We start from the raw sequence: 13,534 nt of genomic DNA, 5'->3' as shown, positions 1-13,534 counted from the left end.
TGTGTTTCCTCTCTCACTGTCTCTCTTTCTGTCTAATAAATAAATAAAACCTTAAAAAAAAAAAAGAATACATTTCAGATTAGAGGGAAGAAAGATAAGATTATTAAAGACCTGGCTTTTGGGGTGCCTGGGTGCTCAGTGAGTTAAGCCACTGCCTTTGGTTCAGGTCATGGTCTCAGGGTCCTGGGATGGAGCCAGTATGTGGACTCTCTGTTCAGCGGGGAGCCTGCTTCCCCCTCTATGCCTACTTGTGATCTCTCTCTGTGTCAAATAAATAAACAAAATCTTTAAAAAAAAAAAAAAAGACCTGGCATTCGGACAATTAGCTCATTATTTGGAATAAAATAATTCATCTCACACTGTGTGCAAAAATAAACACAAGATAGATGAAAATCTTCATATAAAAATAAGCTCTAAAAATTGAAGAAAAACACAATTTTTTAAAAAGGAAAATAAAGGACAGATTTGAGTACCCAGAAATTAAAGCTTTTGCAGGACAAGACTGTTAAAAAACAAAAAACAGATTAGGAGAAAATATTCATAATACCTGCATAGCAGAGCCCTAATGTCTGGTACAAACAGCTTCTAGAAACTGAGGAGTAAAGTCCAGCGGTGAGAAACTGAGCAAATTTTATGAAAGGTTTATTCAGAGAAGAAGAAATTCAAGTGCCTAATAACTATTAAAAAATACTCAACCTCAGAGGGAATCCGAGAAAATGAAAGTTAGAACAGCAAATGAGATGCAGCTTTTTCTTTTTCCAGATGCCATATTTTATCTATCAGCCTGGGGAAAATGTGCTGGCAAAAATGAGGGAAATATAGGCCCTTTCAAGCTCCATTTTTATAAGAATATTTGTAGAGGGCAATTTCACAATACCTAGCTAAATTAAAAACTGCAATAATTCCATTGTCCTAGAAATTTGATAGAGGTTTCTATGCCAGAAAAATATTGATACACTTTGATAAAGACAGACTCACTGGGGCATGGTTTGTAAGAGAAAAAATAAAGGAAAAGGTTCAATGTTTATCAGTAGAAATATTGTTAACAAAATCACAATATTAGTCATGCCTTTGGCTTTTATGCAGAAGTTAACAAGAATGAGGTACATCCCCATATATCAGTCTGGATGGATGCCCCTTACATGCTACTTTACAAAAACAGCAAGTATGTACAAACCTGTTTTTACAAAGAGCAAAAAGTAAGACTACACTGTGTGTGTGTGTGTGTGTCAGGGTGTGTATGCTTGTTCCTACATAGGCTCAAGTCCACAGGATAAACACCTCTCTTCTGTTCACTGTTCAGGATCAGAAGCTGGTCAGGGAGGAAAAATTTTCCCTAATCTTACCTTGCATATATTTTTGTTTGGTTTGTTGCAAAGACTATTGTAACAAAATTGAGTTTTATCTTCAGTTTAACAAGAACTTTCTAACAGAACTAAATGACCCAATAGAAAGGACCATTAGATATGATTACAATTTAAATTTGAGTTCAGGGAAAAAAAAAAAAAAAACCTCACAGCAAATTTTTTAAAAAGGAAAAGATTTGGGCGTATTTGCAACACATGTCACAGGAAAAGGTATTATTTCTTTAGTAGAAAAATAGCATTCACAACTATAAGAAAATAATAAACACAGAAATAGCTAAGCACATGAATAAAAAATTCACAGAAGAGGAAATTAAAATGAGGCCTAAGTATATGAATACATGCTTAACTCACTAGTAATTAAAAATGCTAATAAAAATACTTTTTTTTTTCACTTGAAAAAACTTCACTCTAAGAGTCAGTATACCTGGGTTGGAAGAATGAGGAAAATGGCACATTTATACACAATTGCTGGGAGTATAAATTTTTGGTATGAATTTTGGAAATACTTATCATAATTTTAATATGATACATGTGAAATATGCTTATTATTTTAAACATTTTATTATGAGAAATTTCAAACATACACAAAATTGGAGAAAATAGTAAAGCTCTGATGTACCTATTCCCCAACTGCAACGATTATAAATTCAGGAGCAATCCTGTTTCTTCTCTGTCCTCATAATTTTAAGCAAATCTCAGACATCATATCATTTCATCCGGAAATATTTCTCTGTGTATCTCTAAGAAAGACTTCCTTTAAAAAAAAAACTATAGTACTACTGTCACAACCAAAAACATTACCTATCATTCCTTAACATAAAAAAGTCCTACACATTTCCACATTTTTCAGATTGTCTCATGAATGGAACTTTAAAAAAAAAAATCATCTGTCCAAATTAGGATACAAAGATGTTCACTGACACATTGTGTGTAGTAGTGGAAAAGTAGAACCAACCTAAATATCCATCAATAGGGGACTGGCTAAATTAATTATATCTGAAGTATGGAATATCATGCAGTTCTAGAGAGCAAGGTGTCTACAAATGTTTATAAAATGGAAAAAAATTTGCAAAAACAATTCCTACTCTTGTAATATATCACTTACATCTTTCTATTTTTCAATTAGTAGAGAAAATTTGAGAGGTGATATCCTGGGAGTATACATGATTTATTGGGGAAAAATGAAGAAGTTTCCACTTACACATGATCTAGCAAAATAGCATGGTTGGTTTTATCATTGGAAGGTTATTTTATCCGTCAGAAAATAAAAGACATCAGAAGGAAATTATAAACTTAAAAAAACCTGCAACACATATTGAAAGCAATGAGTTACTACCCTTAATGCTGAGTTTCTACCCATCAGCACAGAAAGGAATATTTGAAAATTAAAAATGGTCAAAAGAAACGAGTTAATAGATAACACCGGAAGAAATATACTGGTCAGTAAATATGAAAAGATAGTTAGCTTCACTAATAATAAATGAAATAAAAATTAGAATGCCAGTGAGGCACTACATAACACCTATACCATTGACAAAGGTAAAAAAGATGCGTAATGCCCAATATGGGCAGAGAGAAAAGATGAGGATGTAAACTACAAAGAACAAAATGACAATATGAGGGTATAAATTGCAAAGAATTAGTATCTATCAAGATATACAATACAAACTGTGGTGGCAAGATTTGGCGATACAGGGGCGCCTGGGTGGCTCAGTGGGTTAAACCTCTGCCTTGCGCTCAGGTCATGATCTCAGGGTCCGGGGATCAAGCCTAGCACTGGGCACTCTGCTCAGCGGGGAGCCTGCTTCCTCCCTCCTTCCCCCCCACCGCCCGGCCTGCCTCTCTGCCTACTTGTGATCTGTTTCTCTGGCAAATAAAGAAACAAAATCTTTTTTAAAAATTAATAATAATTTAAAAATTATTTTTAAAAAAGATTTGGAGATGCAAGCACTTACAGGCATTGTTGCTGAAGCTGGAGCTTGGGTGGGGGTGGGTAGGGAGTGGGGTGGTATACCATAGACGGAAGGCAATTTGACATTATCTTCCAAATTACAAACACAGGGGCACCTGGGTGGCTCAGTGGGTTAAAGCCTCTGCCTTCAGCTCGGGTCATGATCCCAGGGTCCTGGGATCGAGCCCCCGCATCGGGCTCTCTGCTCAGCAGGGAGCCTGCTTTCCTCTCTCTCTCTCTCTCTCTGCCTGTTTCTCTGCCTACTTGTGATCTCTGTCAAATAAATAAAATCTTTAAAAAAAAAATTACAAACACACCCAGTAATCTGCCTTTAGGAACTTCCCTAGGCACATATCTACACATGTAGAAATGACTGAGAACCAGTTTATTTATTGCAGCATTGTATATAATAGCAACATATGAGAACAAAGCTATATGCCCACCAATAGGACATGGGTTATGCAACATACATTATGGCCCACCCAGTCCATATAAATGGAATATTATGCATCTGGGAAAAAACTGATGAGAAATTTCTCACATCCCAAAATATATGGGTAAGTGAAAAATAGCAAGGTGCTGGAAAGTATGGAAATGTCACCATATGGGTATAATAAATAAATAAATAAATAAATAAATGCAAGAAAAAATAAAATAGGGGCCCTGACTTGCTTAAGCATGAAATGGTTTTGGAAGGACAAATGAGAAAGTAAAAATCGCTGCCTTAGAGCCGGGTGGTAACGGGAAGACGGAGGGCGGGGCTGGGAGAGATAACACCACCACCAGGTTTTGAAGTTCCGAATCATAGGAGTTAGTTACTCTTTTGGAATGAAACAAAAACACGTTTTTAGAAATTGTGCTGTGCGTAAACCTTTTTTTTTTTTTTTTTTTTTTTTTTTTTTTTGGTGCCGCAGTCCCACGGCGAGGAATTTATCTCACGGAAATACTCAAGGGCGCAAAGCCCCGCGCCCTAGGAGTTTATTGCACGGTGTTTCTGTTGGGGAAAAACAACTGGAACAGCCCTTCAGCGGTTGGGAGAAGCCGGGCTTTCCCCAGCCGGAGGGATCCTTCTGGTTCCGTCACGGGATAGCGCGAAATGGTTGACCCGAAAAGATGACCCCTGCGGATTAAATGTGTTTAAAAAGGTAAGTTGCCAAACAGCTTCTGTAAGACGATTCCGCTTTTTCAACGTTTGTTTGCGAGAGTAGAAGAATCTGGAAGGACGCACCTGGAACTGCGAACTGTGGCCATCTGGGGGAGCCTTCCGCCGCTCCAGGCTTTGTTTTGTTTACGCGGAGCCCCTATTGCTTTTTGAAATGCAATCCTCCGCCGGTCCTTCTCCGAGTGAGGGTGGCCCTGGAGCCCCGCCCGGGCTGCCCGCAGCCCTACGTGCCGCTGCGCTGGGCCGCGGCAGGGGCGAAACCCGCCGCACACGCCGGCTTTGGTCACCCAGAGATGTGCAGCTCCAGCGGCTGGCTGGAGGCCTGTGAACTGAGCGCGGAGGGCGTGAGGGGCGCGGATTTACCTAGGTATTATTGCTTTTTTCACCCCCCGCTGGCTTTGCGGGCGGAGCGTCGCACTAACAGTCGCAGAGAAGCGGGAGACTCACTACCGACCTCACCGCCCAGCGCCTCGCACGACCCCCTGCTCCGGCCGGGACCGGACTCTAGGCGGCCCACCATCCCCCGGCCCTGGAGATCCAGCGATGAGTCAAACAAACATATTCGAGGTTTTCCACGTTTTATATGTCGGTGGTTCGCAAAGTAGAGGGCTGCACAAAATTCCAAAAATATGGCATTGGTAATTTTTTTTTCTTTTTGGCATTGGTAATTTTATGTTTTAACAATTATTCTGGGTTCTGGCACCATCATGGTTTCATAAAAGAAACGGTATTGTAACGTCAAATAAATGAGGACGTCATCTCAGAATGAATGTTGCTCCCGGGCATGGGCGTTGCAGTCTTACACCTAAAGAAATAGGCGACGTTGACTGCTTTTTTGTCTTCTTTCATTCACTACATAAATACTGTGTATTGTGTGCTAAGAACACATCCGGGGAGATGGTGGATTTGGACGGCACGGTGACCTCTTCCGTGGTCCTGGCGCAGGGTCAGGTCCCTGGAATTTCGCTTAGGCCTCGCTTCCCCGACAACTCTGGGGTGGGCGGGTCAGGAACCCCGCACTTCCCAGTGTCTGAGACAGTCTCTTGTTTGGGAAGCTGAGCGCTAGCGCCTGGGTCTGGCACTTAGTAGGTATTCACTGATGTTTGTGAAAACAATCAAGTGAAAGGCAAGACCGCAGGAGAACCTGGGAGAGAAATGGTTCGAGAGGCCTTTGCGGGGGATGGGGGGGGCGGGGGGGCAGCTAGCACCTAAGAGCCGACCCAGTCCCATCCCCACCCACCCCTGCGCTCCAGGCCCTGGCTTTCTCACCGCTGTCCACTCTACTGCTTTGTAGACCAGATCCCGTCCTGGCGCTGTCCTGTCTTTCCCTTTTCGCATTGTTCGAGGCCACCCTGACACCCTCAGGCCCTCCAACCTCCCTCCTGGATGGGTGGGGGAGACCACCCAGCTCTCAGGGATTCCGACGCAGGCCCACCCTGTCTCGGTGTCCTCTATCAGAGTTTCTCAAATTGGGGTTGGGAACTGGTGGGGTGGGGCGGATACACGCTGTGTAGCCCTAACGGCTTAACAAGTTGTGAGGTCAATCTTTATTTTCTTTTTTAAGATTTATTTATTTTTAGAGAGAGCGCTGAAGGGGGGGGGGAGGAGGAGAGGAGTGGGAGACAAGAGTTTCCAGCAGACTGCGCTGAGCCGGGAACCCAAAACACGGCTCAGTCTCCTGACCTTAAGATGAGGACCTGAGCAGAAAACAAAAGTGGGATGCTTAACCAACTGCCTTACACAGGTGCCCCAGGGCAGTCTTTATTTTATATTAAGCAAACAGGAAATAGAAGTATAATTAGTATGCTTCCTGTGCCCCCCCCATGCAAATCAAAGAGATATAGGGAGGGAGCTCAGGGCCACTGTAGCCCCAGGCTCAGTCCAGGGTCATTGAGGAAATGGCCTAGAGCCAGCAGGACCCATAAAGGCTCCCTCTCCCTATAGATGGTGCACAATGGGCCAATGTTCCCAACCAGAGCTAACCATCTATCTATACCAGCCCAAAGACACACACACACACCCACGGTCCCCTCCCTCCCCTCCAGGGCAAGTACTCCCTCAACTGTCCTAGGCTCCTTGCTCTGCAGGGTGAAGGGGTGGAGGTGGGAGATAGAGGTGCTGAGGGTAGGGGGACACCTAGAAGCTCTAACCCTGCAGGTGTGTGTATATGTGTGTGTTTGCACGTGGGTGTGGTACACACCCGGGCGATGTGGCAGTGGGTCCACGGGCACTAGAGCCCAGTCTACCACCCAGAACAACAAAAACAGCATGAAACACAAGGAGCCTGTCAGAGTTCCCTAAAAATGCAAACTGCCCGCAAAACACATCAATGAGAGGACACATTCGGTTGCTGGGACTGCTTCTTTGTGTGTGTGTGGGGGGGGAGGCGGCATGTGTGTAAAGGGGAAAATAAAGACCAAAAGGATAGCACCTGCTCTAGACCCTTGAGGAGAATGCGGGTACTTTTGCCAAAACAAAGCAAAAGGAAAAACATAACAAACAGAACAAAAACAATCCCAGGGAAAGAAAAAAAAACAAACCCTAATACAACCGCACACGCTCCCAAACTAAAAATAACATATAAAACCAAAATTCCAAAATTCCATACAGTCCCTGTATGAACCATTCAAACCTTTCAACTGCTGCCTGGGGCCTGGGCCTGGGTAATCACGTGTATTCACAGACTCTGATTGAGGCCAGGGTCCTGAGGTCCACCAATGGCCCAAGCAAGAGCTGGGTCTCACAATCCTGTGCTCATTTACATAAAACAATCTGCCCCACCTTCTCGGTTGTTTAAATGCCCGCTGGGCAAGTGGGCAGGTATGCCTTGTGGAGCTGCTCCAACTTGTAGGGTGAGACCTGCAAGGTCAGGGCTGAGCTGCTGTACATCCAGTGGCTTTTGTAAATCCAAGCAGAAAGCAAGCAGATTCGAAGCGAAGCTGAGCCCAGATTTGATTGCAGGAGGGGGGAGTCTGTTCCCCCACCCACCCAGGCCGCTCTCAGCTCAAGTCCCAGAGGCCTTGGCCTCTTGCCCAGCGTCTTCGGATGAGTCTGGCAGCCAGGGCCCTGCCTGGTGCAGGCCATTGCTTAGCCCTTTTAAGGGTTTGGAGGTTCCCCGTTCTGGAACACAGCAGCACTGCCCGCAGATGGGCGGTGGGCACGGACTCCACTAAATTCAGTGCCTCCCTTCCCCACACCCACACCCACAGCGAGAATTGCTAGATGGTGCTGAAGGCCCTGTTCTTCCTGGGTTTTCTTATGTCTTTAGACACCGGGTGCATCCATCAAGCTCCCAGGTGAAAGCATTTCAGCGAGTGGGTGGTGGTGGGCGGGTCAGCTGTTCACTCAGTCATGGGGTCCCTAATTTTTTCCTGTCCTCCTGCCACCAGAGGTGTGTGGAAATGAGGAAGGGGGTTCTCCACTTCTCACAGAAGGGGAGTGCTGGGGTTGGGCAGCGTGATCCTGTTTCACCGGGGCCAAGGTGCTTACATTGAGCTGAGGACAGAGGATGCAACCAGAATGGCGGGTTGGCACCCATTGGCCTGAGGGACCCCTTCAGGGTAGCAGGTAGAGGTCCTGAGCATTATTCACAGAAGTCGGTGACACTAGCAGGCGACCCTGCCGGCTCTATCCAGAAGGGTTGTTGAATTTGCATCTGGATTAATCTGGGAATCACTCAGGCACATCTGAGTGTGTGGGCCTGAACAGAGATTGTGAGGTTGCTGGATGTTTCGGGTGAGAGTTGGTCCGTGTCTTCCAGCTGCCGATGTCCCGGGTCCAGCGAAAAGGCCATTGCATCTGGTCCGCCCTGTGCGGTGAGAGCCGAGGCTGGGAGGCCGTCTGTCAGACTGCCTCCAGCTCATGGTTGGCGCCGTTTCCAGTATAAAACAAAAGGATCCCCCATCCCTGCTCCTCACCAACAAGAGGCTGTGCATGCAGAGGTGTGTGGTGGCCTGCGGGGCTGTCTCATCTCGTAGGAGCCTGGCTGTGTACACCGCGGGGTGGGGGGGTATGCGGGCATGCCTGTTGTGCACACTCGCCTGTCATCTTTGTGGCCTTGTTTGTGTCCGTGTGTGGCTTGAGGCGGCCTCCATTTTGAGGTGGGGATGCAGTAAGGTGGGCCTCCCTGGCTCCCTGACCCGCATTTCGCCGAGGCAGCAGGGGACTTGAGCAATTGGTGGAGTGAGGGTTCTTGAAGGTGATTGGGGGAAGGCCACACCTCGTGGTCTGCAAGGTGGCACTAATCCTCCTTTCCACAGCTCTCAACCCCTTTGCTGCACAGCATTTTGCCAAGGCAAAAAGATACCAAGTCCCCGATAGCGGGGTTGAGCTGAGCTGGAGGAAGCTTCTGAGGAAGGAGGTCCATTCCCTGAGTGGTTTGTGGGTTACCTCAGAGCAACCCCTTTTCGTTCGATAGAATATTTTTGGAGATCCTGCTGGGCGTTTGCAATTTTATAGACATCACCTCTGATATTTAGCACTGACTTTCAAGGTGACAGCTCTGGGTTTCTATGTACAATGAGGAAAATGAGGCACAGAGCAGTAAAGAAAGTGGCTTAAATTTAAAGGCCTCTAAGGCTGGTATTCCAACCCAACTTCATTTAACTCCAGTACACACACTTACCTTCTATCCCCCTGTGCCTTGGAACTCCCCTTAATAGATCAGGACAGAAAGAAACAGAAAGAAGTGCTAAGACCCAGAGGAAGTGGGGTTCCTTCCCAGAACTCTCACCCCATCAGCAACCTAATGGTCTGTGATGGCAAACACCTCCCTTCTACATTTTTATGATTTCCTCCAAATGTACTTTGGGAGGCTATGCCCTGGGACGTCAAGGGCAAAATGCATTTGCTACTTAAAGCACACCAGAGGAACATTCATCCCGATGCCAGGCTTTTCATCTGTTAGAGCCTCTACCCTGAGCCCGGGTGGGGCCAGGAGGGACGCAGGTGACCCTGGCTAGGAGTAATTAGGGTTAAATGACATGCCAGGTATCTCAGGCCTGAAATAACCTCTTTTCATTAAATGAGAAAGGGCAGAGGGATTTATGAGGACCTTATGTACCTTTCCTTTATTTCTCTTTATATTATGCCAATATAATGCATTGCTGTATGTGCACACATGCATTTATAAAAACATATCTCCTGACAATGCACACAAGCTGTTCCACATACAGTCTGTGTGTGTTGGAGGGGTGTTCCTCTCTGTCCCGCTGTGGATTGCTTCTAGCGTGGGTGGCCTCCACGCTACCACACTCCTACCTTCTGTGAGTTTACAACTGAGAATTATTAAACTGGCCATCTGTACACAGAATTTATTTGTTCTACATGCAGAATTAGTAGAGTGGAAGCGATGATAGGTGGCATAGAACTCACGATGGTCTGGAACTCACAAATACCCACAGATAGTGTATGAGGTGGTGAGTGTGGCAACCAGGGACTTGAGGGTCTTAATCTCGGAGTGTGGGCTTAAAGGGCTGATTTCTTTCTTCATTTCCGGAAGCCCTGCAGATTTTCTCAATGGAACTCCAAGCTGGCTGCTGACATCTTGTATTCAGGGCATCCTACAGTCTATGAGAAGGGATCCAATTTAATCCCAGGTGCCCAAAAGGTCCACACACCTGATGGAATTACCCCTCGTACCCAGTCCTGTAACTGCCTCAGCCCAAGCCTTTCCTCAGAACAGCGCCGAGTGCCCCATCTCTAGGGGACCACACCTGACACCAGGAGTGTTTCCGGAAGACCAGGGTCGTTGAGTCTGTGTACAAGACAGTCTATCAATTGACTTTACACTGGGCTGCCTCCATGCTCAACACTAGCTCTGTCCCCCATTCCCAGAGCCACTCAAACCCAGCGGCTCTGGGGAAGCTGTGCAAAACCAGGCCAAGGTGCCCCCCCCCTCTGTGTGGGTGGCCTAGGTCAGATCAGACAAACTCGGGATCCTGGCGCTGGAGTGTCCTGGGGCCAGCGGCAAGCTGGTTTCCCTTCCCCAGGACCTGATGGCCAGGGAAATCAGCTCTGGCCGGTGGCCTCGCAAAGCCTAGCGGCTTGCAAGAGGGCGCTCAGGAAGCAGAGGCAGTAAAAGAGAAGCGGGAGGAAGCCGGGCTGGGGAGTTGGAGGAGGCCTTGGGGGGGGAGCCTTTACAAGCCTGTGGCCTCTTCTGGGCGCTCGGTCTGCGGGTGCCCGCGCTCCGAGATGCTGGGGGAAACAGACCTCAAGGCTCTGGCCGAGGCCTAGGGACAGGCTGACCGAGAGACCCCGGAATTCCCTTTCTCCTCCCATCTCTCTGGGCGAGGCCCCGATCCGGCGAAAGCTGAGCCTGCAGCTTCCAGTGAGGCTCGCTTTAGGGGTCTGAGAAGTCTCGGCCTCGAAGCGAGGAGGCCAGGAGGAGCCGGGTACTCGGGCGCAGTCCAGAAGCGCTTGTAGGAAAAGAGGGCTGGGGAGCGCTCGGCAGAGAGAAAAGGCCAGGAAAGAAGAGAGGAGGGCGAAGGGCGAGGGAGAAAGCGAGAGCCGTGAAAGGCCAGGCCGGGAGAAGGCCGGCTGGGCCCGGGCGCCGCGAGGAAGTGGAAGCGAGCGAAGCCCAGGCGGGCCAGCGCCGCGCACCCCGCGCTCCGTGCCCGGGTGCCCTCTCCCGCGAGCAACCAGTGCAGTCTGCGTCGCTGGGAATGAGAAACCAGGCTGGCCAGGCGGCGAGGAAGCGCCTGGCCTCTGAGCGGAGCGCCGGCCTTTTCCTCCCGGGGTTCCAGACGCTGGTCCCTCCTTGTCCTGACCCCGCTGAGCGCTCGTGACGCTCTTCTCCGCACCCGCCGTTTGGGACGCGGGGCGGAGACCGGCTCTCGGCTTCCCGCGCTCGCGTCTGTGCCCCCGCCACCGTCAGAGGCTGGGATGGGCCTAGAGTGAGCGGCCGGCCCGAGAGGCTGAGAAATATAAGGCAGTGACACGGGGATCTCTTTGGTCCCGTTCGCCGCTTTGTCCCCTGCACTCAGCTCAACGTTCAGTACACAATAGACGCTCAGAATAATACTAGCTGAATGAATGACTGAGTGATGACTGACTGGTTGAGTACAAGCATTGGGAGGTGGAGGCAGCAGAAGAGCGGTGTGGGGGGGGCGGATCCGGTGAGCCAGGACCGCGCGCTGTCCGCTTACCTCGCACCAGGATGCGGCGGCAGTGGTCTGCCTCACCGAGCCCGGGGTGGCCGTCGCTGTCCGCGCCGCTCTCCCTGGAGCCCGCGGGGCTAGAAGCTGAGGTCCCTGCAATTTCCCTGGGGCTGCGGCGGCCGGCATCAGTACCCGAGTCCTCCGCTCCGCCTCGGTCCCCGCCGCGGCCGCCGTGCGACTCCCGGCGTGCGGGACCGCGGTCGCGCTCGGCGCCCCCATCGCCCATGCCGGCCGCCACCGCCACCTTCGCCACCGCCTAGCCAGCCTACGCTACCCAAGCCCGCGACTCCCCGCCCCTCGCGCCCCCGCGCCCCGGCTCCCCTCGCGCCCCCCGCCCGACTCCCCCTCCGGCCCCGCCCCTGCCCGGCTGCTCCACCCATCCCTGCTGATTGGGCAGGAGTCGGGGTTCTCCGACTCCCAGAGGATTCCGTGGCAGCTGCGCGGCGCGGGGGTGGGGAGGAAGGGAGAGGGTGGCCCACTCCTTCACCCCTAGTCTAGCCCCACACCCTGCTTGGCAGAGCGAGGCTGGGGCGGCCCTAGAGTGCTGTCCTAGCCCTACATCCTCCCATAAAGTTTATCAACTCCCTCCCCCAACCCCTTGCCTACTCTCCTCCTCACTCCCTTCATCCCAAGGGAAGCAGGCTCCGCGTTCCGGCTCTTTCAGCGGGATCAATAACCGCAGTGCTCCAGGAAGGCGACCCCAGAGAGACCAAGCAGAAAGGAGGTTGGCCATGCTCCAGCACTTGGCGGGGTCGGGGGCTGGGGGCAGGGACTCGGGCCTGGGGTTCAGTACCCCACCCCCGCCCCAGAGTCATACCTCCACCCACACTCAAGAACACGGACAGACTTCAGGCGGGTCCCGGCGTTCCCGGGAGGGCAAGGCCTGGAATGTGGTCAGTGAGCCTGAGTGAGGCCGGGGGGCGGGGGGTGGGGTGCTGACGGAGTGACATGTACCCGCCGCGGGAGAGGAAACACGTGCAGACAGACAGCCGGGGCCAGGGGCCCAGAGGGTTGAGTGAGGCCGAGACTGGCAGGCAGCAAACGCCCGGTTCCCCTGCGGCTCCCCGACCCGCACCCTCAGACTGGGTTAGCAGGTGGGCGTTTCCTTGTGCCACCCCTACCCCACCGGCCTCCGTGGAGCTGCCTCCTACCCCAGTCCTGGTCCCAGGTCCCGCTTTCGTGGGCTGAGAGAAGCGAAGCGCGGAGGTGACAGCGGCTAGGAGCCAGCTGCGCTGGGAAGCGAAGGGGTTGGGAGTCTTTGGGCAGAGCGCTCGGCCTTCCGAGGCGTCACGGTCCCCAGCTCTTTCTGAGGACCCCGGGTTCACCCGACTCTGGCTTCTCCTTTGACAGCACCAGGAGAGGCCAGGCTCTTCGTTCCCTTCGTGTGACTCAGAAAGGGGCTTGAAGAGAGATTGAGAGACCTCAGCGAAGACGCGTGTACAAGGTGTGTGTGCGCGGGAGGGTCGGTGAACTCCGCTAAAGCGCCGTAAATTACAGATTTTGCTTCCCTTTTCCCGCCGGCAGACTCGGTGAGCGAGGGTACCCCAGTCTGTCAGGGGGGATCTGAATGAGTGTCTTTGGGGGCAAGGCCCATGGATGTGCTGTGGGTAAGTGGCTGTGGCCGGGCTGAATGTGTCCTGGTGCAGCCTGCATGATTCGGTGAGCCTTTCTGTGAATGTGCGTGTGTTGGTGCCTTAGCGTGTGTCCAGTGTGGGTGTGATTCTGTCCAATTTCAAACGCCCCCAGCAGAAAGCAAGATGGGCTGGACACCCCAGTTATGTAATTGGGTGACTAACAGTGCCTTGGTGAAGAGTTTGAGATGTAGGAAGAGGGGAGGGTAAAGGGTGCAGGGGAGGAGGACTGCTGCTCCATTCTAACAGAAAGGAACCTAGTAAAG

At 50.4% G+C, this 13,534-nt stretch overlaps 1 protein-coding gene across 1 annotated transcript in view; it reads right to left on the bottom strand.

The window, feature by feature from the left end:
- Positions 1-11,910, bottom strand: part of VAX2 (ventral anterior homeobox 2) — a 28,824-nt gene extending 16,914 nt beyond the window's left edge. The window contains exon 1 of the mRNA XM_004742151.2: positions 11,626-11,910. Coding sequence (XP_004742208.1) covers positions 11,626-11,863 — 238 coding nt within the window. The 5' untranslated portion in view covers positions 11,864-11,910. The remainder of the gene's footprint in view (positions 1-11,625) is intronic.
- Positions 11,911-13,534: the final 1,624 nt, after the last annotated feature.

The sequence above is a fragment of the Mustela putorius genome, unplaced genomic scaffold, assembly GCF_011764305.1.
Source record: "Mustela putorius furo isolate JIRA1106 unplaced genomic scaffold, ASM1176430v1.1 tig00000281_pilon_pilon_pilon, whole genome shotgun sequence".
Taxonomy (NCBI): Eukaryota; Metazoa; Chordata; class Mammalia; order Carnivora; family Mustelidae; genus Mustela; species Mustela putorius.
This window is presented reverse-complemented; position numbering and strand designations above follow the sequence as displayed.